Source organism: Podarcis vaucheri (genome assembly GCF_965113315.1).
Source record: "Podarcis vaucheri genome assembly, chromosome: 1".
In the NCBI taxonomy this organism is placed as follows: domain Eukaryota; kingdom Metazoa; phylum Chordata; class Lepidosauria; order Squamata; family Lacertidae; genus Podarcis; species Podarcis vaucheri.
Window position 1 is genome coordinate 130294691 of NC_138759.1, and position 27027 is coordinate 130321717.

General features: G+C 45.2%; 2 protein-coding genes across 2 annotated transcripts in view; both read left to right on the forward strand.

Annotated features, from left to right (window-relative positions):
- Positions 1–27027, forward strand: part of CYP20A1 (cytochrome P450 family 20 subfamily A member 1) — a 343026-nt gene that overhangs the window by 35322 nt on the left and 280677 nt on the right. The window contains exons 12-13 of the mRNA XM_082199004.1: positions 1208–1297; positions 3255–4827. Coding sequence (XP_082055130.1) covers positions 1208–1297; positions 3255–3405 — 241 coding nt within the window. The 3' untranslated portion in view covers positions 3406–4827. The remainder of the gene's footprint in view (positions 1–1207; positions 1298–3254; positions 4828–27027) is intronic.
- ABI2 (abl interactor 2) overlaps positions 25498–27027 on the forward strand; it is a 77397-nt gene continuing 75867 nt past the window's right edge. The window contains exon 1 of the mRNA XM_082193845.1: positions 25498–25622. The gene's annotated coding sequence lies outside the window, so the exon portion shown is untranslated. The remainder of the gene's footprint in view (positions 25623–27027) is intronic.

Below are 27027 nucleotides of genomic sequence, written 5' to 3' on the forward strand. Positions count from 1 at the left end.
AAAAATTGGGAGGAAGCACGGTGCAGGCTGCAAGGAAAGACGAAAGGAGAGCAGGGAAATTAGATTGCAGGGATTTGAGCAAGCGGTACAGAAATCGAGGGAGAAAAGGGTTCAGGCACACAGATACTGGGGCCCTGTGTATTTTGTACTGATGTAATTTCTGGCTGCCTTATAATGGCATTGTGATTCGAGGACCCGTCCCCTGCTTGGGAATAATAAAGACACGTGAACACCGGATATTAGGTTAATGGGCTAGAAAAGGCCACAACTTTACTGATTACAGCAAGTGAGAAGGCATTGGACAACTGCCATTATGACTCCACCCACTCGAAGAGGGGTGAGTCTGACGAGGGGTTAACCACCAGTATGGGGAGCCTGTTGATGCAAATACAGTGGTGCCTCGCAAGACGAAAAGAATCCGTTCTGTGATTCTCTTCGTCTAGCGGTTTTTTTCGTCTTGCGAAGCAAGCCCATTGACGGATTAGCGCTATTAGCGGCTTTTAGCTGCTTTTAGCGGCTTATCTGCTGATCAGATCAGCTGATTAGCGGCTTAGAAAAAGGGGGAGGGGGAAAAAAACAGCAGGAACTCGCAAGACATTGTCGTCTTGCGAAGCAAGCCCACAGGAAATTTGTTTTGCGAAGCACCTCCAAAACGGAAAACTCTTTCGTCTAGCGAGTTTTCCGTCTTGCGAGGCATTCGTCTTGCGGGGCACCACTGTACAACTATAAGCTCTCCCCTGATGTCACCGGGGGTCATGCCATAGCCCCCCACCACACAGGCATCGGACAGGATCCACGACCGCTGGATTCCTTTAACGGAATACCCTTAATTGAAGGGGTAGGCGATGGCCACACCTTGCCCTTCCACACACCAACAACTATTCCAATGCCTAACTGCCACTCGAGCCCGAAGGCTCGCCGCCAATACCCTCACAGCTGCAACCAATGGCGGGGAGAGCTGGCGTGGCCGCATTTAAGCGGCTAAACTACGCCCCCGCAGTGTCTCCCGATTGGGCGCCCAACCGGGAGTCGTGGCGCGCCAGCGGTGATGTCAGGGCAGGGGGCAGAACGGCCCCTGCGTGACGCGGGAATCGGCTCCCGCTCACAATCCCTCCCCTCCGGAAGGAGGAGAGGCTTTCTTGCAGACCTAGTTTTTGGGGTCAGGGAGGCTTCCGATCCTTATTTTTGTTCCTTCTTTCTTTTGTAGATTTGATCCAGATAGATTCAGTGACGACTCTGCCATGAAAAACTTCTCCCTTCTGGGTTTCTCAGGGAGCCAGGAATGCCCTGAACTGAGGTGAGCATATTTTTTTATTTGGGGGGGGGGGAGCAAGAACAGAGCATCTCTGTTTCTGTGAGGAATGAGGCAGCAAGGGGGGGGGGGCTTTTGGGTAGCATTTTCTCCAGGTCATTCCGCCTAATGGATTGTGTGATCTCCTCCGTTGCCAGTTCTTGCTTTGATCCTAGAGATAAGATGGAAGGGAATTTTTCTGTCCACTCCTCTTTCTTACTCTCCACCTTGCCTCCCGAGTGACTGGGCCCTCCCTATAAAAAAAGGCTCTCTCCGGAGGGTTTGGGGTGGGGTATAAAGGTGAAGGGACCCCTGGCCATTAGTCCAGTCGTGACCGACTCTGGGGTTGCGGCGCTCATCTCGCTTTATTAGCCGAGGGAGCCGGCGTACAGTTCCGGGTCATGTGGCCAGCATGACTAAGCCGCTTCCGGCAAACCAGAGCAGTGCATGGAAACGCCGTTTACCTTCCTGCCAGAGCGGTACCTATTTATCTACTTGCACGTTGATGTGCTTTCGAACTGCTAGGCTGGCATGAGCAGGGACTGAGCAACGGGAGCTCACCCCGTTGTGGGGATTCGAACCGCTGACCTTCTGATCAGCAAGTCCTAGGCTCTGTGGTTTAACCCACAGCGCCACCTGCATCCCATGTCTGGGGTGGGGTACTGTCATGAAATCCTACTCGTTATTGATCCAGAGCAGATTCCAACGTATACATAGCAGAGTAAAATCGTAAAACACATTGCGGGATTCTAAAAAAAAAGAGGCAATTAATATTTCATCCAGCACAGCTTTACTTCTACTGAAGGCAAATGAGCATAATGGTCACAAATCTAATACATTCAGAATTGGCACTGTCCATAAGAAATCCAGTTGCAGCAGATTTAACTTAAACTTACAATAACTTATAATAAGTCTAAAACTCAACGCTAAGCATACTATGTACAGAACACCACACCAGAAGGAAGCGAAATAGAAAGAGAAAGTGAATCCCAGGCTCCTTCTGGCCTATTTTTATCGCCAGCATGACCTTGACAGAAGAGATAACAGAACCAGTTTAAGCCAGCTGTACAGTCGTGCCTCTGGATGCAAACGGGATTCGTTCCGGAGCCCCGTTCGCATCCAGAAGCGAACGCAACCCGCGTCTGTGCGTGTTGCTGCTTCCGCGCATGCGTGTGACGTCATTTTGACCATCTGCACATGCACGAGCGGTAAAACCCGGAAGTAACACGCTCCATTACTTCTGGGTCGCCGCAGCACACAACCCGAAAATACTTATCCCCAAGCAACTTCAACCCGCGGTATGACTGTACTCAGCTTCTCTGAAGGAATAACCCAAACATCAGGAACCTTCTGCTTGCTTCTTTCACACAGAGAAGCTTCCAGAACCCTCTGGAATTAATTAGAATAGGAAAGATCTCTACACATCAGATCAATACTTTCTGTTCTAAGAAATGCAAACTGACAGGTACCTCCTGAACATTGCGGGATGGGACACAGGGAGAGGAGGGGAATTGCCCCAAATCCATTTGGGGGCATTCCCTGCCCTCCCTTAGGGTCCCACACTCCAGAGACGCGTTTTGGAGGATCCAAAGCTCTGACTTTTTCTTCACTGAGGTCCAGCACCGTGGGCCTTCTGGCGGTTCCCTCACTGCGAGAAGCCAAGTTACAGGGAACCAGGCAGAGGGCCTTCTCAGTAGTGGCACCCTCCCTGTGGAACGCCCTCCCACCAGATGTCAAAGAGAAGAACAACTACCAGACGTTTAGAAGACATCTGAAGGCAGCCCTGTTTAGGGAGGCTTTTAATGTTTGATGTATCACAGTATTTTAATATTTCCTGGAAGCCGCCCAGAGTGGCTGGGGTATAAATAATAAATTATTATTATTATTATTATTATTATTATTATTATTATTATTATTATTATTATTATTATTATTTGCCTTCTCCTCCCCTCTGGTTACACAGGTTTGCCTACACGGTAGCTACAATCCTGCTGACTGTGATTGTGAGGAAACTCCACTTGCGTTCTGTAGAAGGTCAAGTCGTGGATACCAGATATGAGCTGGTCACCTCGCCGAAGGAGGAAGCCTGGATAACCATATCCAAGAGAAACTGAGGCGAGCCGTGGAGTTTTATTTCAAGAGTCCTATTAGTGCCATCCGCCGTCTTCCGTTATCTCACTGTAATAATTTTTCGGCATTCTTGGCCTAAATACTTCCCCTCTTCTTTAATGAAAATGGCCTAAGCTAGGGCTGCTGTATGTCCAGACTTAACCAGAATATGGCAGTCAGAAACAGCATCTGGGTGAAAATCGCTGACATGTCCGGGAAAATCCGGGCGTATGGCAATCCATGTCAGAAGTCTAGATTTTGGCAAATTTCCTTAAAAACAGTTCAAAAACTTCTTTTTATTTTGCAATAAAAGCTCAACAACTTTTGGCAAAACTAAAAAAACAGCTCAACGACTTTGCTCAACAACCACTTTTGTGTCCGGATTTTCACTTTTTGAAACATGGCAACTGAAACACTGAAGATAATCAGGTTGCCTCTAACGAAACTGTAATATAATCTGAAGGATTGACAGAAGAGGATAATTTTATAGAATAGATGTATTGCAGACTGAGCTCCCACCACCGAAAGCTGGAAATAATTAGAGCTGCAAAATAGCCGCACATTCTGTTTTAGATGCTCTTATGCTGTATACACCCAATGTGTGTATAGGTAGGTTGAGGTAAGGCATTTTGTATATGCACCGTTAAGTTCTGGCAAACTTGTTTTTATATACGAAGGAACACTTTTTATTCTTACACGGGCGGGAATCACTTTTTCAGGACTGTGTCGTTGCATGGGAAAACACAATTTTTGGTGTAACGTTTGATGAGTTCTAGCCTTAAATTAAGCCTTGACTTAGCTACAAAAGACAAAAGGTCAGCTTGGAGGCCAGAAGCCCGTTTTCAATAAGTATAATATCGTAAAGCCCTACCATTGTCCTTACTTCTCCATGAGCTGTATCGGAGAAACAAGTTTCGAAAGAGAATTGAATAAATCCGTGGGTGAATATTCAAGATGACATGCAGAAGCAGGTTAGTTACAGCTTCTCATTTGTATGCCTAGTCCAGGCTCCAATCCAGTTTTAAGTCAGTTGCGACTAATCCCCACTGAAAGCAATGGAACACGTTCATTGTAAGTTGGAGACACCCCATTGCGTTCAATGGGACTTGGCCGCAACTGACTTAAACTGGATTGGGACTGATCAGGTTCAGGAGTGATGCACAGCGATTGTATTGATGAATTCTCTCTGTGTTCAGGAGTAGTTCTGAACTGAATCCAGAAGAACACACCTAAGGATGTTGCATTTTTGTTTTTTCAACGGAAACCTCTGGGAAGACCTGCTTTTCTGCCATACAGGTTTGAGGGGCCAAACCAGCTGCGCTACCAATGCAGTGTTTTGTTTTCAAAAGGAGCTCCGATCAAAATGAATCTCCGTTATGCATTATCATCAATCCATTTTATATTTCCAGTTATAGATAGGTAGCCGTGTTGGTCTGCCATAGTCAAAATAAAAAAATCCCTTCCAGTAGCACCTTAAAGACCAACTAAGTTAGTTCTTGGTATGAGCTTTCGTGTGCATGCACACTTCTTCAGATACACTGAAACAGAAGTTGCCAGATCCTTCTATATAGTGAGAAGGTGGGGAGGGGTATTACGTAGAAGGTTGGTGGGAATGGGAGATTGGCAGATAGCTGAGATGAGCCTGTTGACGACTCTTAACGACTGCAATGGGTCTTGGGAGATTGAAGTGTTCTCCTACTGGTTTCTCTGTTTTGTGATTCTTGATGTCAGATTTATGTCCGTTTATTCTTTGGCGTAAGGTTTGGCCTGTTTGTCCAATATAGAGAGCTCAGCGAACACTTCAATCTCCCAGTAGCTGTTTTACTACAAAGGAATTTCAGAAATAGACTGGAAAGAGAAGCTGCTGAATTGCAACTCATTACCAAACTTAAAACCATGGAGAGACCCGGTCTGAACAAAGACATTGGATTCTTATCTCATTATACATGACTAAGCCATTTTTCACCTTCTCACCCCTTGCCTTTTCCTGTAAGACCTATTGCAGTCGTTAAGAGTCGTCAACAGGCTCATCTCAGCTATCTGCCAATCTCCCATTCCCACCACCCTTCTAAGTAATACCCCTCCCCACCTTCTCACTATATATCTAAGTAATACCCCTCCCCACCTTCTCACTATATATCTGAAGAAGTGTGCATGCACACGAAAGCTCATACCAAGAACCATTTTATATTGTTGTTGTTGTTTAGTCGTTTAGTCGTGTCCAACTCTTCATGACCCCATGGACCAGAGCACGCCAGGCACTCCTGTCTCCCACTGCCTCCCACAGTTTGGTCAAACTCATGCTGGTAGCTTCGAGAACACTGTCCAACCATCTCGTCCTCTGTCGTCCCTTTCTCCTTGTGCCCCCCATCTTTCCCAACATCAGGGTTTTTTCCAGGGAGTCTTCTCTTCTCATGAGGTGGCCAAAGTATTGGAGCCTCAGCTTCGCTGATTTCCTTAAGAATGGATAGGTTTGATCTTCTTGCAGTCCATGGGACTCTCAAGAGTCTCCTCCAGCACCATAATTCAAAAGCATCAATTCTTTGGCAATCAGCCTTCTTTATGGTCCAGCTCTCACTTCCATACATCACTACTGGGAAAACCATAGTTTTTACTATACAGACCTTTGTTGGCAAGGTGATGTCTCTGTTTTTTAAGATGCTCTCTAGGTTTGTCATTGCTTTTCTCCCAAGAAGCAGGCGCTTTTTAAATTCGTGGCTGCTGTCACCATCTGCATTGATTATGGAGCCCAAGAAAGTAAAATCTCTCACTGCCTCCATTTCTTCCCCTTCTGTTTGCCAGGAGGTGATGGGCCCAGTGGCCATGATCTTCGTTTTTTTGAGGTTGAGCTTCAGACCATATTTTGCGCTCTCCTCTTTCACCCTCATTAAAAGGTTCTTTAATTCCTATTCACTTTCTGCCATCACAGTGTGTCATCTGCATATCTGAGGTTGTTGATATTTCTTCCGGCAATCTTAATTCCGGCTAGGGATTCATCCAGCCCAGCCTTTTGCATGATGAATTCTGCATATAAGTTAAATAAGCAGGGAGACAATAAACAGCCTTGTTGTACTCGTTTCCCAATTTTGAACCAATCAGTTGTTCCATATCCAGTTCTAGTGTTCCAAATTGTTTTCAGGCCCAAGTGCTTTTTTAAAAAAATCAGAGTTCCTCTTCCTGCTAACTTTTTAAACTGCAATTCTTCTACTCATGCAATTAGCTTCAATGAAAAATAGGCAACTAAAAATAGTCAGCAAAATTAGTACACTAAGTTTAAAGGCTTGTGACCAGTTAGCAGCCCTGGATTTTTATTTTTATTCTTTCTTTCCCTTGCCGAGCTTTCTACTTAATGCTTGAAAGAGTCCTCTGAATTGTGCTACAAACCATTGTTTAGACTTACCTGGCAAGGAGGCACCTTATTCGAATTCCCCACCTCCCTGTGCTCCGCCTAGGGGTACCCTATGCTTTTGTATGACAACTACAGGCAACAACCATTTTAGGCATGTCCCCAATTGATGCGCGATTCCCAGAGTGTGGGTCCTTTTGGCCTTGGAACAGGGTTGGGAATGGATCTCCCATGCAAAATTGTTGCCATCTGTACTGGGGTGAATCAAGCCCTTTCCAGAAGCCGGAATCTCTAAGATTTTGAGGTGAGCGTTTGACTTGATCACTGACCAGCACGATAAACTTGTTTCTCGACATCAACACTGTGCAACTTTGGAAGAACCAAGCGATGGGCGATGGAAATGCCTTAATGCCGCTTGCCGCAACTTCGTGGCCAGGTACTTTAAACCTTTTGAATGCCACAAGATGTCTGCTTATCCTCCGAAAAGCAGGAAGCAGACGACCTACTTATACAAAACGGCCAAAACACAGCCGCCAAGGGTGCAAAAGACTTTCCAGGGCTTGTAAGAGGATGACGGAATCTTGAGCACCAGTAAGCATGTTCTCAGCTTCTTATCTGCATTTGCAACACCTGAAGTAGGGTATGGCCTGCTGTCTCCCATGCATGCGGCAGAAAGTGCGAAAACGTCTTGCAGACATGGAGGCTCTGCACCCGTGATTGGATTATGCAGGGAGCACATGCGGAAGAGTTTAGATGTCTTCAGTTTTAGGCATGCAGAGCTCTGTGTGGCTCCCGCTTTTTGCACGCAAGTTGCAGAAAGGGTCGTGCTTTGCCCAACATTTCAGTGAGCGTGGTTTATCAGGTGAGACTAGAGTGTGCATTCTTTGACTTCCACCGCAGATAGGAATTAAGAACTTATTTTCTCATTACTTGATCCCGGACTTGTTTGGGTGTTCTGTTCTCCAGCTTCCTTTCTGACTTCATTCTTTCCTTAAATAAAGTATGCTTTGACATAGTTTGATTGCTGGGGAAGCCTGTGGTTGTTTTTAACATGGCTTTCTTTACAGGTTGAGCATAGGGTGGAGAATCGCAGGATTAACTGGAACCGCTCCTTCATCAGGTTCGAAACTCACATTGCTCTAGTTGCATTTTGCGACAGGGAATTTCATGAGCGTGAGCAGTTTCTGAGCTCTGGGCGCAGTACTGCACCTAAGATTTCGGATTAAACTGCAGAGTGGGAGGAAAGGAGGACTACCATATTTTCTGCCTCCCCTCTTCCAGCTACTCTCTGAAGACGGGAGAAGAGACCTTCTTAAGAACATTAGGGGTTTGGGCAGGGGAAGGACTAGACCAGGCATAGGCAAACTCGGCCCTCCAGATGTTTTGGGACTACAACTCCCATCATCCCTGACCACTGGTCCTGTTAGCTACTGATAAGTAGTTGGTAGGTTTAGTTGAGCTGGAGCTAATTAAGGCTTTCTCCGATACTTTCCAAGACGTTCTCTAAGACTTTTAACTCAAGCCCTTAACTCAAGCTTTGTGAATATAATAGCTGCCAAATGACAGGGATAAAATACTGCGGCTGATGAAAGCTAATAAAAGACTAATAAAAATAATAAAAACCGCATCAACTGATGCGGAGCTCAAGTTGACGCTACCACTAAGCTTAAAACGTTGACAGGTTCTTTTATCCTTAAACCAGATGTGGACCAGACAGCTCTTCAGAGAGATGTTGCCTTCAAATAGAGGACTGCCCTCTCTAATGTTGGGCACACGGCCATTCTGCCACCTGCCAGTCTCTTTAGCTGAGCGGAAGACACAGGAGTGGAGACCTGCAAAACACTGGCAACTTAGAGTTTAGTCATACTTTAAAAGGGAAATTAGTATTGCAGGTGCACAGGTAAAACACACACGTTCAGCATTCTTGCAGGTGTTTATGACACCATTGCAGAACAACCAACCAACTCTGCAAGCCACTGGCAATATGCCAGGTTTTCTGATAGAAATTGAAGGTGTAAATCCAAAGTGTCTCTCCAGAGCTGCAGCATTTAATTTATGATGGCAGCGTGTGGAGTGTTTCTAAAATTTATGACTAATAGTTTGCTTAGCAAGATAAGCATCCATTTTCTCCGCCGGCTGAATACCAACCACAATTGCAGCATGCTCATTATTTAAAAAATTGATCTGGCTGTATGGGCAAGCCTAACAGTCAATAACACTGGGAATTTCTGTCCAAAGAAACCATAGCTCCTGCAGTCAATTGGAAGCCGCATCGGATGTTCAGGTTCCAAAGAATGTTTGCAAACCAGAACACGCACTTCCGGGTTTTCGGTTCAGGAGCCAAAACATTTTGAGTCGCAAGGCGTTTGTCAACCAAGGTACGACTGTACTTTGCATATATTATTCCTTAGCTATGTGTTCTGCAAGTCAAAGCTTCTTGAATATTTTAACAACGAATAATAATAATAATGGGACGCGGGTGGTGCTGTGGGTTAAACCACAGAGCTTGGGACTTGCCGATCAGAAGGTCAGTGGTTCAAATTCCCCCTGACGGGGTGAGCTCCCGTTGCTTGGTCCCTGCTCCTGCCAATCTAGCAGTTGGAAAGCACATCAAAGTGCAAGTAGATAAATAGGTACCACTCCAGCGGGAAGGTAAATGGTGTTTTCGTGCGCTGCTCTGGTTCGCCAGAAGCGGCTTCGTCATGCTGGCGACATGACCCGGAAGCTGTACGCCGGCTCCCTCGGCCAATAAAATGAGATGAGCGCTGCAACCCCAGAGTCGGCCACAACTGGACCTAATGGTCAGGGGTCCCTTTATCTTTAATAATAATAATAATAATAATAATAATAATAATGCTATTATTTATACCCTGCCCATCTAGCTTCAATATCAAGGAAAGAGTCAGCATTGCACATGATGTCGACTTCCTAGCTGCAATTTAGCTCCTCTTACACAGCAGACACTTCCAGCACACAACTTGCTTGCTTCAGATCGCACCCTCCTAACAGAAGTTTGCAACAACGAAAAATGTGTGGGCTAAGACTGATGATGAGCCTGATTATATAGCGTTCTATTCTATGTAAATTCCTTTTAAAAAAAGATAAATCTCTCTTTTTTTGAGGGGAAGAGGCACTGGCCTACAAGTGCACTGAACTATAAATAATTAGGCAATCCGTTCCTACTCAAAATCTGTACGTTCGCCTCCTCCGTGCTGCCATATCTTCTTGTCGCCTTCTTTTAAATTGGCAAGACAGGAGGGATCTTTGCAAAACTCGCTTGGGAATTTTTAATTGCTGGCACCATCGTGGACTGTAATGGTGCTAGGAAATAGAGCTCCACACGAATTACGGTGGCTTTCCCACACCACCTGCTTCCTAAATCCAGAGGTTTCCTATGCTTGGAAAATCCAGATAGGAGAGCTGCATGGATTGCATAGGGCAGGGATGTCAAACTGGTCAACCGCGATCAACAGGGTTGATCCCTGGGTGATAGCGATTGATCACCCTGCGCACGACTGCAAAAATGGAAGACGGCATTATCGCTGGCGGGGTTAATACCTGGGCAGCGTTGTATGGAGTGTTCCCTGGCAAAAAGAGGCAGAACTATGTCAAACCACCCCCACCCCAATAAAGCTGGACAACTTTGGCTTGCCCCTCCTAAAAAAATGCTCATCAACTTAGGGTTGCCCCCTGCTAAAATGGGTAGATCACCGCTAGTTCTTTCTTCTGGGAGTAGATTGCAGGCTCTTGGGAGCGGGACATCCCTGGCATAGGGGAACTCCGTATGTAGGATGGAGAAATTGCGGGATGGCAGTACAGTGGTACCTCAGGTTACATACACTTCAGGTTAAAGACTCCGCTAACCCAGAAATAGTGCTTCAGGTTAAGAACTTTGCTTCAGGGTGAGAACAGAAATCGGGCTCCGGTGACGCGGCAGCAGCAGGAGGCCCCATTAGCTAAAGTGGTGCTTCAGGTTAAGAACAGTTTCAGATTAAGAACGGACCTCCGGAACGAATTAAGTACGTAACCCGAGGTACCACTGTAGTTGGAGCAGAACGCTGAATGGATGGGGGCGGGAATTAAAGGACGCACAAGAGTTTCACAATCTACATTAAGCTGCGGGGTGGACAGGCCCTGAGGCTCAGGAGAATAATAATACAGAATACAGGAAAACATTGTGGATCTTTGCTGGTGCCAGCTACTCCACCAGATCAATCTGGATTTGGGCCTAGAAGACCAAGGGAAAGCATTGGTGTTTAGTATGTGTGAGAAATGAGGATGTTGTTTTTTCACATAGACCACAAATGGAACAAGTTAGATAAATGTCAGCAGTTCAGATCGATTTGCACCTGAAAACTAGAGGTGTTTAGAGCTTGTGGGTTGGGATGTGGTGTTTGGCTTGGCTCAGTAAGTAACTGCATAGGAACATGGATCAAATAAGGGAAATAATAAATAAAGGTAAAGGTAAAGGGACCCCTGACCATTAGGTCCAGTCGTGACCGACTCTGGGGTTGCGGTGCTCATCTCGCTTTATTGGCCGAGGGAGCCGGCGGACAGCTTCCGGGTCATGTGGCCAGTATGACGAAGCCGCTTCTGGCGAACCAGAGCAGCGCACGGAAATGCCGTTTACCTTCCCGCCGGAAGGTACCTTCTACTTTCACTTTGACGTGCTTTCGAACTGCTAGGTTGGCAGGAGCTGGGACTGAACAACGGGAACTCACCCCGTCGCAGAGATTCGAACTGCGTCCCTAATAAATAAGGGTAAGGGGTGCTGAAATAAGGGTAGTGGGAGATGTAAACAGAGGAGGGACAAATTAGGCAGTCGTGATAGGCTGTAAACCTTGTAGTACGCAGCCAATGGGGAATCAAGGGAGGATACTTTGTACTCAATATACTCTTTGCTGCTTTGTTCAGATTGTATTTTAAGGACCCACTTCTTACAGTATGCAAACACAATTTGCAGCGTTGCCCAACCTCATTGCTGATCACCAGCGTTCACTTCCAGTTTCCTGAGTTTGTAGAGCTTGAGCCTGCATGCAGTATATCCCACTCTGATCTCAAAGTGGCAGTTTTAAAAATAGTTGCAGAACAAGACTTTGCCCACTGGAAAGTGCTGAAGAAATAAGACGCAGCGAGGACAGCAGATATGATAACTTAGCTTTAAATCGCCCCTGACCCTGACATAAAGGAGACAAGAAGAATCGCCAGCTGACTGTGTGGCAGCTCCAAAATTCAATTTTTAGATTAAAACCACAAGGCGTCAGATGGGAGAAAGGCTGGATTAGGAACCACCACAAAGAGAAAGACAAAACACTTCTTACTCATACGGAGCAGGGTGTGGGAAAGGGATAAAAGATAAGTGTTACCATGGCAATAGTTGCTTGAAGACACATATTTTTAAATCTATCTCAGTGTAAGCATTCCAAACACATTTGTCTCTTCCTTTGAATTGCTGCTGTTGAAATTTCTCAGCTCTCGAAAGAGCTGAAAGGAAGGGATGCAATGTTGCCCTCTTATTAAAACAAAGCTTTGAGGTAAAGAAGACGCTGTCATTTCTCCATTATCTTGTCCCAGAGTTTTTGACAGAGCTTCCTTCCTGTCTGGGAATTAATTGTATGCCACTTAATAAGACCGAACGCTATTTAAATGCTACTCGTAAGCAGTCATTCTCTTGGCGTATCTGTCAGGGTTAGTATTAAAATGGGTGGGGGTCCTGTGACCCTCCAAATGGTGATGGACAGCCGGATGCTGTTGAACTACAACTCCCATCAGCCCCAGCAAGCATGACCAGTGGCCAGGGATGATGGGAGTTGTAGTCCAGCCACGTCTGAGGGCCACATGTTTCCCACCCCTATATTGACATTTAATTGGTTCCAGGCAGTTTCCTCGCTGTTTAAATTTGAACCCTGGCATGTCTCCAATGGCACCCTCAAAGCAACTCAACAGAGCATGCTAAGACCAAGCTATTATCATGAAACAATAGAAGGAGCCCTGCTGGATCCGACCAAAGGCCTTTTGCAGTTCCACATCCTGTCTTTCACAGTAGAGATCCAAACGCTTTTGAGAAGCCAAAAGCACAGCCTTCTCTTGCTGTTCTCCCACAAAATACTGCCTCTGTTCCTGTAAGTAGCACAGCAGTCACTGATAGCCTTATTATTGGTTGATTGGTTGGTTGTTTAAATTTATATATCGCCCTATACCTGGAGGTCTCACAAACCAATGTTGGCCACAACATAATTCAGATGCAATAAAGAGAGCAGGTGGTGCTGTGGTCTAAACCACTGAGCCTCTTGGGCTTGCTGATCTGAAGGGAGTTATGTCACCCCCAAGCCAAGGAGATATGTCACTAGACAACCTTTAGAAGACATTTGAAGGCAGCCCTGGATAGGGAAATATGGACGCGGGTGGCGCTGTGGTCTAAACCACTGAGCCTCTTGGACTTACTGATCGGAAGGTCGGCGGTTCGAATATGTGTGACGGGGTGAGCTCCCATTGCTTTGTCCCAGATCCTGCCAACCTAGCAGTTCGAAAGCACACCAGTGCAAGTAGATAAATAGGTACTTCTGTGGCGGGAAGTTGTTGTTGTTGTTGTTGTTGTTATACCCTGTCCATCTGACTGGGTTGCCCCAGCCACTCTGAGCAGCTTCCAACATATGTAAAAACATTTAAAAAATTAAACATGGAAAAAAACTTTCCTATACAGGGTTGTCTTCAGATGTCTTCTAAAGGTTGTATAGTTACTTATCTCCTTGGCTTGGGGGGGTCACATAACTCCATACCCTCCAACATTTCTCCAATGAGAAAGGGACGTCCTAACGAAAAGCGGGACCTTCTGGGATAAAATCAGAAACTGGGAAAGCTTCTGTAAATCCGGGACTGTCCCTGGAAAAAATGGACACATGGAGGGTCTGCCTACTCCTTGCAGCAACCATCCTAGCTTCAGCAGAGCTTATCACAAAGGCCAGAGAGCAGAAGAAGGCAGTCCTTAAGATTGAAGTAAGAAAAGTACGCAGATTACCTTGCATGACATAGTGAGGTGTATTTGGCTGCAGACAAGCAGAGACATCACCTTGCCAACAAAGGTCCGTATAGTTAAAGCTATGGTTTTTCCAGTAGTGATGTATGGAAGTGAGAGCTGGACCATAAAGAAGGCTGATCACCAAAGAATTGATGCTTTTGAATTATGGTGCTGGAGGAGACTTGAGAGTCCCATGGACTGCAAGAAGATCAAACCTATTCATTCTTAAGGAAATCAGCCCTGAGTGTTCACTGGAAGGGCAGCTTGTGAAGCTGAGGCTCCAATACTTTGGCCATCTCATGAGAAGAGAAGACTCCCTGGAAAAGACTCTGATGTTGGGAGAGATGGAGGGCACAAGGAGAAGGGGACGAGAGAGGACGAGATGGTTGGACGGTGTTCTCGAAGCTACTAACATGAGTTTGACCAAACTGTGGGAGGCAGTGGAAGACAGGAGTGCCTGGCGTGCTCTGGTCCATGGGGTAACGAAGAGTCGGACACGACTAAACAACTAAACAACACCAAGCCATGTCTGGAGGAGTTATTGGAGAAGGTTCAAGTGCCCCTGTTAAAAACAAACAAACACAGACAGCCATTTGGTCAGAAGTCATGGACTTAAAATGGCTTTGCTGTGCAACTGTGCTAATAATTTATTGGAGGTAAACAGCTTTATTGCCAAATTTGGGTTCCATCTTAAGGGCATTAGAACTGCTTTTGAATTAGAAGTATCTTCATTCATGTCTCGGCAAAGATCAGATTCCCAATAGCAGTAACAGTTGGCGTTCCCTTCCTTATGTCTTGTTTCCCCTCTCCTACAGAATCCAAGCTGATCCCTTCTGTTGAAAACTTAGAGATGCAAGACCCTGTTCCAGTCCTGCTCTGCTGCCTGATTTCTAATTAACCAAGAAAGAGAATTTAAACTGACACCTCTCATGTCAACGATGAAGCGCAGATTGCAGCAAGGGTAATATTGATCCATTTCTTTATGTGAGCTACTGCAAAGGGAGGGGTGATCAACAGCCAATAGAAGCCAGGTTATTTGGGCCAACGCATCCTGGAAACACAAGTTCACATTCATTTTTTTTCTTAAGCCTAGATAGGAAAGTGTCAGGACTGTTATATACCCTGTGTGAAAAGGTTCCTGCCAAACCATTTCCCAAACTCTGGGCTTTGTGTATTTGATATATTCTGTTTTAGGTATTCATTCTGTTTCTTCGTAATCTCATAACAGTGGTTCTCTAGATGGCATGCGACAATAATAAAATTGATTAGATCTGTACATTCCAGAGTAAAGAAAGTTCTAAATGGTGGCACTTAAAACACAACAGAATAAAGTAAAGGTAAAGGGACCCCTGACCATTAGGTCCAGTCAAGACTGACTCTGGGGTTGCAGCACTCATCTTGCTTTACTGGCCAAGGGAGCCAGCATACAGCTTCCGGGTCATGTGGCCAGCATGACTAAGCCACTTCTGGAGAACCAGAGCAGTGCACGGAAACGCCGTTTACCTTCCTGCCAGAGCGGTAGCTATTTATCTACTTGCACTTTGACGTGCTTTTGAACTGATAGGTGGGCAGGAGCAGGGACCGAGCAACGGGAGCTCACCCCGTCATGGGGATTCGAACCGCCGACCTTCTGATCAGCAAGTACTAGGCTCTGTGGTTTAACCCACAGCACCACCTGCGTCCCATAGTAAGAGGAGAGGTTTTGCTAAATCACTTCTACAAACTGGGAGCAATCACAAAGGTTGGGAACAGCAAAGAACATTGGGGCAGGAATTCACATACCTTACTGATCACCTGATATTGATGCGGTTTGAAACCATGCCCAATCATTGCATTGGGCCAATGCAAGCACAAAGTTACAAAACTGGTATGGGTTGTTACTGGGATTTAATTTTGAACTTGAGTATATACCTGGCAAAAAACAACAACGCAGGGACTGCTGACACTTGTTGTCAGTGCAGGATTTCTTAAAGCCTTGCATGTTACATTCCCTTTGGAATGACTGCGTTCCTCTTGTTTAAAAACAAGAAATGTATGCCTGACCTGAGGAATGTCTTATGAACTGAAGGGATCATAGGAGAGGGTCCCTTTTAAAAGGGATCTAGGAGAGGATTTCCTTCTAAAACCTGTGCAAGTTCCAAGAGTGACCTACAATGTAGCGTGAGGAATCAGACCAGAAAATAAAATGAGGAAATGTGAATAAATGTGGTGGCACACGAAACTGCTTCATCCGTCCTAGTGAAATAACAATGGGACATTCAAAAGCTCTGTACGGTATTAGATGAGAGGGAAACTGCAACAAAATGTTGCCATGTACTATTGCCTACCATTGCCAAGCAGACATGCCGTCTTTTGCCCAGTTTTCCATTTTTATTTTCCAAATGACTGTCGACATTCTGTGGCTCCTAAGTAAGCCCAGTCCTCTTTGGGATGTTTTTGGGGGCAGTTTGCCCTCTTAGATGTTATATTTTAAAAATTTCTCTGTTCTTTGGCAAAGCTCAGGGTTCCTTGAGCAAGCAGACAACTTGTTTGTGCTCAGTGGCTCAATTTTGGTTGCAATCCGGTTGACACCCATCACACGTTTCTGTTGGAAGGCGCGAGTAAAAGCTGCCCAAATTACGGAAAAGAATAACATCTACTGGAAACTGGTGAAATATCCTATAGAGGACTGCATTCATTTGTGTGAACACTACACAACCACACAACAGCCCCTCTCTCTACACACACCCTATATGCTTCCGGGCTTATCTGCCGGTCTGACTTGGTTTTCAACTATCAGTTGGCCTTGCATATGAAAGTTGCACCCATGTATTGGAGAAGTGAGAGCTGGAGAATATTATTTTGATCATTATATCAGAATCAGAATTGATGCTTTTGAATTATAGTGCTGGAGGAGACTCTTGAGAGTCCCATGGACTGCAAGAAGATCAAACCTCTCCATTCTTAAGGAAATCAGCCCTGAGTGCTCACTGGAAGGACAGATCCTGAAGCTGAGATTCCAATACTTGGGCCACCTCATGAGAAGAGAAGACTCCCTGGAAAAGACCTTGATGTTGGGAAAGATGATGGGCACAAGGAGAAGGGGACGACAGAGGACGAGATGGTTGGATAGTGTTCTCGAAGCTACCAGCAGGAGTTTGACCAAACTGCGGGAGGCAGTGGAAGACAGGAGTGCCTGGCGTGCTCTGGTCCATGGGGTCACAAAGAGTCGGACACGACTAAACAACAACATTGGGGCTGCTCAAGAACAGCGTATCTACATGGATAGCTCAGTTGGGTTAAAGAATGGTGCTGATGACACCATGGTTGCAGGTTCAACCCCCGTATTCCTGCAGGGTTGGATTAGATGATTCTTGGGGTCTCTTCGAACTCTACGATTCTAGTCCACTGATTATCCAGCTGCCACCATCTCCAATGCATTAAGAGGACAGAAGCGAAAAGGTCCTGCCCTTCTAGGAATTGCTGCTTTGTTTAATTTAGGAAATGCAGCTTGCCGTCATAACTGTGATAGAACCAGACATTTGTATCATATTTCTCCTTCTCCCAATTTGCCAAAGCTACAGGAGTGGGTTCCTAAACCAACACCTCTAACTGAGATGAAGCCACGAGCCCCTCCAACGGAAACGTACTGTCAACGGCAGATTTGTACTTCCTTGATCTGAACAGTGGATCATTTTTCCTCGTGCAGGAGTTTAGTCAGATGTAAGGGACTGATTACATTTATCTTGTTTGTTCCAGATAATCCTTTAAGGCAATTTAAGCTTTTCAGCTGCTGCGCAGTGGCTCCTTCCCTGCTGTGATCCGAATTACAGCTGAATAGCCATCCAAGAATTCTAGCATATCCAAGCAACAAGAGAGGCGTCGGCGTCGGTTTGTACTCAGTAGGTTTCAGCCCCCAAAGATGTCAAAGAGAGACATATTTTTTTGATATATATATATCTCTATCTATCTCCTTGGGTCTTGCACTGTCGCCTCATGTGACTATAATGGCTCCAAAAGGGTAGAGGCATCAAACAAGGGACAAAGGGATTGCCTCTGCACAGAACCTCCGGGAAAGCTGCTGGCTCACTTCAGCATTTATTAGCATTCATTCCCCATCCCAAGCTCTGCAAAAATATGAATCTATTTCTGCAACACTAGATTCTGCTCAATGCCTGCCACACCTTGCATTCAGAAAAATGAAGACTGCATAGAATGTGGCCCATTTACACCTAATTGAAAAAATGTGCTGCACTGGGTGATGCTTTGCTTTCACACAGTTTTGACTTCCGTTAGCATAATTTACAAGGGTTCTGTTAAGTAAAGCTCCCTTTACATTTTCGAGGCTCCCAAAATGTCCATATCACGTCTCTTTTGGGTGTTAGCTTACCCCTGCGGCAGAGCCATATTCACAAGAAGACTGTACTGTACAATAATGATACTTTACATTAGTTCAGTGGTCCTAAGTAATGGGATCACCTGGCAAAATGGCACACACTGGTAATAATTAGAATCTGAAAGATGTATTACCCCATTGGATTAAAGAGCTGAAACAACCTTATCAGGGGTACTGTAGCAGTTGCCAATCATTTTTGCTAATGAGATGGTTCAGTTGACTATCGTAAACTGACGCATATTACATTTTCAGTGAAGTGGTGCAGAGTGGTGCATGCTCTAGTTATCACCTGCTTGGACTACTGCAATGCACTCTACGTGGGGCTACCTTTGAAGGTGACCTGGAAATTGCAATTACTCCAGAATGCGGCAGCTAGACTGGTGACTGGGAGCGGCTGCCGGGACCACATAACACCGGTCCTGAGAGATCTGCTTTGGCTCCCAGTACGTTTCCGAGCACGATTCAAAGTGTTGGTGCTGACTTTTAAAGCCCTAAACGGCCTCGGTCCTGTATACCTGAAGGAGCATCCCATCGTTCAGCCCGGACACTGAGATCCAGCGCCGAGGGCCTTCTGGCAGTTCCCTCATTGTGAGAAGTGAGTTTACAGGGAACTGGGCAGAGGGCCTTCTCGGTAGTGGTGCCCACCCTGTGGAACGCCCTCCCATCAGATGTGAAGGAAATAAGCAGCTATCCTATCTTCAAAAGACATCTGAAGGCGGCCCTGTTCAGGGAGGTTTTTTAATATTTAATGCTGTATTGTTTTTAGCACTTGATTGGGAGCCGCCCAGAGTGGCTGGGGAGACTCAGCCAGATGGGCGGGGTATAAATAATAAAGTATTATAATGATGATGATGATGATTATAAATGTTCTCAACATGGTGGAGTCCCAAATTATTCTTTCTCTTTGTATGAGAACCACCTGTCCTTTCCAATCTCAGATCCAGAAATGAACCCCCATATACTGCATTGATCCCCAGAAAGCATTGCTGGTGATCAGGCAGCCTGCCTCCAAAATTCACATTACCGAGCATTTGGGAATAAACAAGTCTCTCATGGATGTATATTTCTAAAGTATGGAGAAACCAGTAGCGTGCAATAACTCAACAAGACGATAACTGAAGAATAACTGAACTGCTTCCTTTTATCTGTCCTTCCAACATTCCAGCAACCTTGGCTTGCTTTTCCAATTAACGATGAAAAATGGAGGACTTTAACAGTGGATCAATAGCCCTGCTCAGTTTAAGGATCCAGCCACCAGCCAGTTCTGAATGCAGGTGTTCAGACCAAAACCACTGGATATTTGGAGAGAGGTTCACTCTGGGAAGAAGGCAACAGAGTTACCAGGAGCTCTTTGCCCATGTTTTGCCATGCACGGGAGAAAGTGGCAGAGATGTTATAATGAACGTGAAGCTCCTTGGAAATGGGGACAAGGCAATGGTGGGGTTTTCACACTTACGTCTAATCCCTCTTCAAATCCCACCTTTGTACAGTCCTTCCATCCCCATGTCCTATTACAGGGGCCACCAGTATGGCTTCCAAGAATGCCACACCAATGTGCCCGCCAGTTCTTCTTACGGCACCTGCCCTGGCTCCTTCCCCTAGACCATGCAAGCAGATCTGACTTGCAAGTAAGAAAAAGGCACAGCACTCAAGAGTCACAAGCAACAAAGGGAAAAACGCTCTCCTATTTATCCAATCTACCTCCCTTTCCTCCCCACTTCCTGTCTCCCACCACGGATTAGCAAAGTAGCTGCTCCAGAGCAGAAAAACACAAAAGGCAAGGCTTGTTTAAGGCTTATTCTTACTTTACAGTACCACACGCAGGTCCAGTTGTTTGGATATCTGAATCTGTGGTGTGTAAAGAAAGGGTTGGGTATTAATTCACTGTGTTTGGACAAATGAATTTCTATACAACAAGCATTTGTATACTGTGACTTGCATGCCTTCCTAGTTCAGAGGCTGCTGTTAGTGCAGATTAGTGCTGGTTGATTAACGCAGGGAGTAAAATAATCCATATGCTAGAGTATATGCTGGCCTCCTGTACGCTTCTGGATACAAGTTTTTAAATCTATTGTTAGAATAAGCCGCCTGCACCTCTGCAAGCAGCCTCTTCCTTCGCTTCATGTGTCAGCTTCCTAAATCAGCCATGGTCAACCTCTCTGGACGGCACATCTAATGCAGTTAATTTGAACTGAGTGCATCAACAATCTCTGGGGCTGCTCCTCCGTAACGAACGCTTGCTTCCAATGCAGAGATCTTCCAGTGCCCGAGTTTTGATTATGCTTCAAGTACAATATAATAAGCCCTTATTATCTGAACAGTCACTAACGTCGCTAAGGTTATACTGATGCGATACTTACTTTAGAATATTCTACAGCCAGCGATGGTACTTTAAAAGCAGCACTGAAGAGCTGATGTCTGCCCCGTTTTTTCTTTCCTTTTCTTTTCCCCCGGCAAAAGCTCCCGAAACTTGAGCAGCTCTATGGCGACAGGCAGAAATGCACCTAGTAGAGAGCAAGGAGCGAGGTAGCGATGGGGAGAATGTCCCCTGATAATGAGTGTTAAGTTGTGGGTGAACATATCAGACGACACACCGATTCTTCAGACAGCTCTTGTTTATTCACAAGCCAGAACAGAACTGAACTGAAGCTTATATAGAGCTCCAGTACAATGTAACTGTAACAATTTTCTAAAACTATCAAATCACTGAACGTCACTTTCAAGCCCTTATTTGCATAACTATCTACAGTATCCCCTTGCTGGCCCAGGGTGAGAACTTCAGTACATAACAATGACCATCTGTTTAAAAGACTTATTAGGAATCCTGCCAGATAAGAAGAACAGAAACGACTCCTGCAAATGCAAGGTGGATGGACCAGAGCTTTCTGTAGATCTTTGTGCCTTTTATAAATGGAGTGTTTTAATTACACTAAATTATATAGGAACAGGATGGTTTTCTAAATAAACTCTGTGTTGAGGGAGAACTACCACCCAGCTTCTACCTTCTCCATTCCATGTTTCCTCTCAAGCTGAGAAGTATAATAATAATAATAATAATAATAATAATAATAACAATAATAATAATAATAATTTATTTATACCCCAGCCACTCTGGGCAGCTTCCAAAAAATATATTAAAATACTGTAATACATCAAACATTAAAAGCTTCCCTAAACAGGGCTGCCTTCAGATGTCTTCTAAAAGTCTGGTAGTTCTCTTTGACATCTGGTGGGAGGGTGTTCCACAGGGAGGGTGCCACTACTGAGAAGGCCCTCTGCCTGGTTCCCTGCAACTTGGCTTCTCACAGTGAGGGAACCGCCAGAACGATGGGGGTGGAGACTCTCCTTCAGATATACTGGACCAAGGCCGTTTAGGGCTTTAAAGGTCAGCACCAACACTTTGAATTGTGCTCGGAAACGTACTGGGAGCCAATGTAGGTCTTTCAAGAATGGAAGATTTGAGACTGGGTGATAGTTGGCCCCGGCCCTGCTCCCACGGTGGAGTCTACCTCTTCCCGAATCTGAGTGACTTTATCTGCAAAGTATCACATTCTGAAATAGGAATATGACTTTTGCTATTGCAAAAACGGGTTGGGCCAAGTCCTTCATGGATGTGACTCACTCCAGTTTGCTCATGTGGGCAGAGAATTTAGATCATACAAGTGGCTGGTGGAAATTGGTGAGAAATAGCGGCTGCTTTCTGTAGAGGAGGAGGAGGAAAGTTCCTGTTGCTGGCATCTTGTAAAAAGGAACGCTGATAAATTCAAGGAGCTCTGTTAACATTTTAGAATAGAAGAGGTTTTGTTGTAAGAACAGCAAGCGAGGAAGACTGGCAACTGCAGAATTTATAAATTGCATGAATATCCCTAATGCATCTCTTCAAGTTGGTACACTGGCGGTGTGCAGGGTTTTGTTTTGCTCTGTTGTGATACTGTTCCCCTAAATAAGCTCTTTGTCTGCTAAGCGTCTACCTGGGTAACGGTTCCAAATTAGCGTCTGTTCTCCTGTGCTGAGAGCAGCTAGCGAGTGCCTCAATTAATCTTTTGTTTAAAAACGCTGTTAAGTACTGACAAGTAACAGGCTGGTATAAAATAAATAAATAGCCCTTTGAGATTGTGCACACACTGCAGGTCAGCTAATATAATTAGAGTTCAAATTCCAAGGGAGCTATTCTAAGTTACTCCCCATTCAACAAAGCTGTACACTTGGCGACTCCTTACAAAAGCAATTATTATATGCAAGTGTTTAGAAATCTCTCTGGTGCGAGCCGCAGAATTTGAATCTCTGGTGTAGGGTCTGGGAGGCTCTGCAGAGCTTAAAGAGAGAAAAGTTTCTAGCCCTCATGATTATAAAGGAGGAGTGTGTTTGTTGTTTTGTTTATCCAACCAACCAACCCTGAAAAGTGTAGGTTTGTTTGTTTGTTTGTTTATGATTTTCATTTTTATACATTTCAATAATTTTACAATCATTTTAACATTCCGAAACTCGACTTCCTTCCCCCTCTTTCTGCGGTTCCTTAAATATATTTTTTGTATTTTCTGCATATTCCGAATTAACTTAATTGACACATTTATTCAACTACTTTAAATATATACGCTTATCAAGCTGTGCTTAGGTTTTGTATCCATGAATGACAAACCATCGCCCTACTTCCCCAAGATCTTGGCAAGACCAAAAAATAAAAATAAAATAAAATTACTCTAAAGAAGAAAGACCTAATCACATTTGCAGCCAGAGCAAAACATGCAATTCACACAGATTCACCTTTGGTTTGGAAACAGACAATAGATTATAATAGAAGCATTGTCATCTGTGGAGCATGCGGTGGTTTTATTTGTGCTGCACTTCGTCCCTGGTAAAATTGCTTTCCCACATTCCCCTCAGGGACAATAAATAGAAGGTAAGGCAAAGTAGCGGGTGGCGCTGTGGGTTAAACCACAGAGCCTAGGACTTGCGGATCAGAAGGTCGGCAGTTCAAATCCGTGCAACAGGGTGAGCTCCCGTTGCTCGGTCCCTGCTCCTGCCAACCTAGCAGTTTGAAAGCACGTCAAAGTGCAAGTAGATAAATAGGTACCGCTCCAGCAGGAAGGTAAACGGCGTTTCCGTGTGCTGCTCTGGTTTGCCAGAAGCGGCTTAGTCATGTTAGCCACGTGACCCGGAAGCTGTCTGATGACAAATGCCGGCTCCTTCGGCCAATAAAGCAAGATGAGCGTCGCAACCCCAGAGTCGGCCACGACTGGACCTAATGGTCAGGGATCCCTTTACCTTTACCTAAGGCAAAGTAGGGAACCTGTAGCTCCCTAGAAGCTGGGCTTCCAACTCCTGCCTGCCAGCTGGTAAGGGACAGCGAGGGATTAGGTGCAAAACATTGATCTGGCATGCATTTTATTCTGCACAATGTTGTTTTCTCTGGGTTGCAGAACTGACATGCCTCCATGTTAGTATGTCGTTCTGGTATGCCCACGTTCTTGTGTTAGTAAGAGACTAGAAATGAGCAGAAGCAGGAACTAAAGACTTCAAAGGGGATTTAAATTAAACCAAGAACTGAGTTAAAGGAGGCTGAAGCTGATTAGGAATGAGTCACAGGTACCTGGAAAGTAATGCAAATAATTAAGGTCTCCATTATAGGATTCTCCTGGGTGAAGGCAATTGCAGAAGGGGAAGGGAGTGAGTAGACTTCAGCGGGGGTTCCTGGAGTGATTTTCCAAAACTCTCCAGATGTGGGAGTTTAGGAGAAAAACAAATGTTATTTGGCGGTAAATGTTCTTGGGACTTGAACCTGCACAGTGTGCTCTGCAGAACAGTTCCCTAACCATTCACCCACAACAACCAGGCTGATCATTGCCATTTGCCGCCCTCCCTAAGCTGTACTTGGTATGAGAAAGCAGGAACATAGCTGTCAACTTACAGATTTGAAAATAAGGGACCAGCAGCCTCGAAAATAAGGGATCAGCAGCCAAAATAAGGGATTTTAGTCAACCAGCTCCTTCCTTTCCCCCATAACATTCAATCGAAGGAGCCTCCAAAACAAATCCAAAAGCCCCCCCTCCCACAAGATCGTCTTTCCTTTCCCCCCACCATGTGCCCCCGCTCCAGGCAGACCTTTTCGCCGGCAAGGGTGAGTGGGCCATCGATGACGTATCCATCCAATTCCGAGCACAGGTATGTTCAACTTCTGAGCCCCTCCGAGCCAAAGGCAGAAAGCCCAGCCAGCAGCCAAACGAAGCCTCAAGCGGTGGTTCCCACAGTGCAGCAACCCTCATTGAACGGGTATAACATAGAGAGTTGATGTTTTGTACTCCTCCCCTGCACAGCTCACGACGTCTCCTCATTTTAGTCATTCCCATTTTTGTTAGTGGGATGGCTTGGCCAGCAGAGGGTTTCGCCGGTCTATCTGTCATGGCAGTATATCTGGAGTTCCAACAGTATTGTGGAGGCATCACTGAGTCCTATTGCCTCAGCCAGCAGATCTTGAGTATAGTATTGCACACCCAACTGCATTTTTTAAAAATAGCTAGCATGTAGACCCAAACCAGTACATTGTCTATATTGGGTATGGGTGTGAGGACCTACAATGGGAGCTGAAGTTCAGGAATGTCTGAAGAACCACAGGTTCTCCACCCCTGATCCAGAGGTATTGATGATTATGATAAATAATCACATGTTGCTTGAAACACCCAGTGGAGAGGAACTGCAGCCTGGCCACACTGATTTTCAGCTGAGACCCCAATGCAGTGAATTATCATTTCACATACCGAACAGAAAAAAACCACAGACAGCTGTATGGAACATTGCGCTTGTCTAGCAGCCAAGACCGATGTCAGGTTTTGTCATGTGAGCATGTCCTAAGGGTCTAGCTTTTGCAAGACACCATCTGCTAAAGTGACTTCCGATCTCTGTTCTCCGTCCAGACCTCTCTGAGCTGCCATTTCTCCCAGGCCTTAACAGACCCCTCTGCTCTTGCTAAATAACTGCGTGGCAGCAACGTTGACAGATCTAAAGTTGGGCTGCCTTATGGAAAAAGAGTGAAACGTATCACATGGGAGGAGGAGGGCAGCGGCTTTCTCTCCGATGACTCATCATCCAAATGTTTTCATGCTTCCAATGTCAAAGTCAGATGACAATAACAGGAGACGGAGTTCGCGTGCTGTCACCATGCTTTTTGATTTGCAGGCAGGAGAAGAAAGAGGATCTGCAAGCACAGCTCGCGAAACGCAAAGGAATCTGAGCAGTCACTGTTATGACTGAGGCACTGTATATATGCACAGCCTAGTACAAGAGGCGTCACTAAAAAATTCATGGACGTACTGTTGCCAAAGAGATCGCTTTCCTAAACAGGGTATTTTTAAAAAGACCAAGAGATGGCAAGAGATACGGTTAAGGTTGCACGGGCATTGGGCAGACTTTGTAATTCTGTATGCTGATTATCAAATAATGAAGAAATGAACCTGTGCTGCCAATTCTCGTAGTAGACCAGTAAGAAGTAAGTAAGTTAGATTCTGGAAAAAAATATATTTATTCTCAAAGTCAATCATGTGGATGTTAGCCACAGATGGGGCAAGGGCTGCACCCATGGCTACGCCCTTAATTTGGACATAAAAATAATTCTTGTATCGGAAGAAATTGTTTTCAAAAACAATGTCCAATAGTTGAATTAAGAAATGATATAGTGGAACTTGTATTTGCCTGGATTGCAATAGTTTTACAATTGTCCTCTTGAATGAGTTTTCTGTTTGTGGCTTCTGTAGTAGATTGTGTATCTTGTTCTCTCAATTTTTTGATTATTAATATAAGATTTAGAACGTAGAATGGTTTGGTAGTGTTTTGTGTGCCACTTATGTGCTGCTTACTTCTTACTGGATTATCAAATAATGGCTTTTGTCATCCTATAGACCAGGGATAATGTGAAACTGAACCACAAATCCCATCTCCCCTGATCACTGGTTTATGGGCATTGGGAGTCCAGAAGGCCACAGGCTCCCCATCCCTTCTTTGAAATGGAAACAGGTAGCCTGCATAACTTCAGTATTAATTCCTTCCCACTCTGATTAGATCTCCTTCACAAGTACTCTCATTTCCAGGTCAGCACCTTCTGCCTTTACCTCCGGGAGACATCCACTGCTTTCGCCCAACGCTGCCTGGTTGTTAAGCTCAAGGTTCTACCTAGCTAGTTTTTCTAGGAAAGCAAAGGCTGAATTGCAATATGCAGCTGCCTAAAAAGTGGTTATGTCATTGCTGGCAACCACAGACAGCTTTATCGTTTCGCAGAGAGTTGGCCAAAAGCCACGCAGGGTTGAAGCGCCACAGATTGTGGCAAGGAGGTGAAGATGCTCAGCTGATTTCACTAGAAATGCGCTGTTATAATCACGAGGGCCTATTATTCACTTACATCAGGTTGAATGTGCCTTTCAATTATTCTAACACGGAAACACTCTTGAATTGATGCCCTCATAGCTAATACAGTGCCGCAAAAGCAATCTCATCAGAACCTTCCCTGGGGTGCAGTTCTGGGGTGAATTCTCCTTCTCTGGCTGCACTCAAACAATACCAGTTTATTTATGCAACCATACCATCAGGGTTCGGAAGCCAGGAACGAGTGAAGCAGAATCTGCCTAAGGAGAGGCTCTGTTATCTCCTATGGGAAGGACCCAGCCAAATCTTTGCCACTGAGGATATCACCTAAGATCCTGTTGTTGTTGTTAGTCATTTAGTCATGTCCGACTCTTCGTGACCCGATGGACCAGAGCACACCAGGCACTCCTGTCTTCCACTGCCTCCCGCAGTTTGGTCAAACTCATGCTGGTAGCTTCGAGAACACTACCCAACCATCTCGTCCTCTGTCGTCCCCTTCTGCTTGTGCCCTCCATCTTTCCCAACATCAGGGTCTT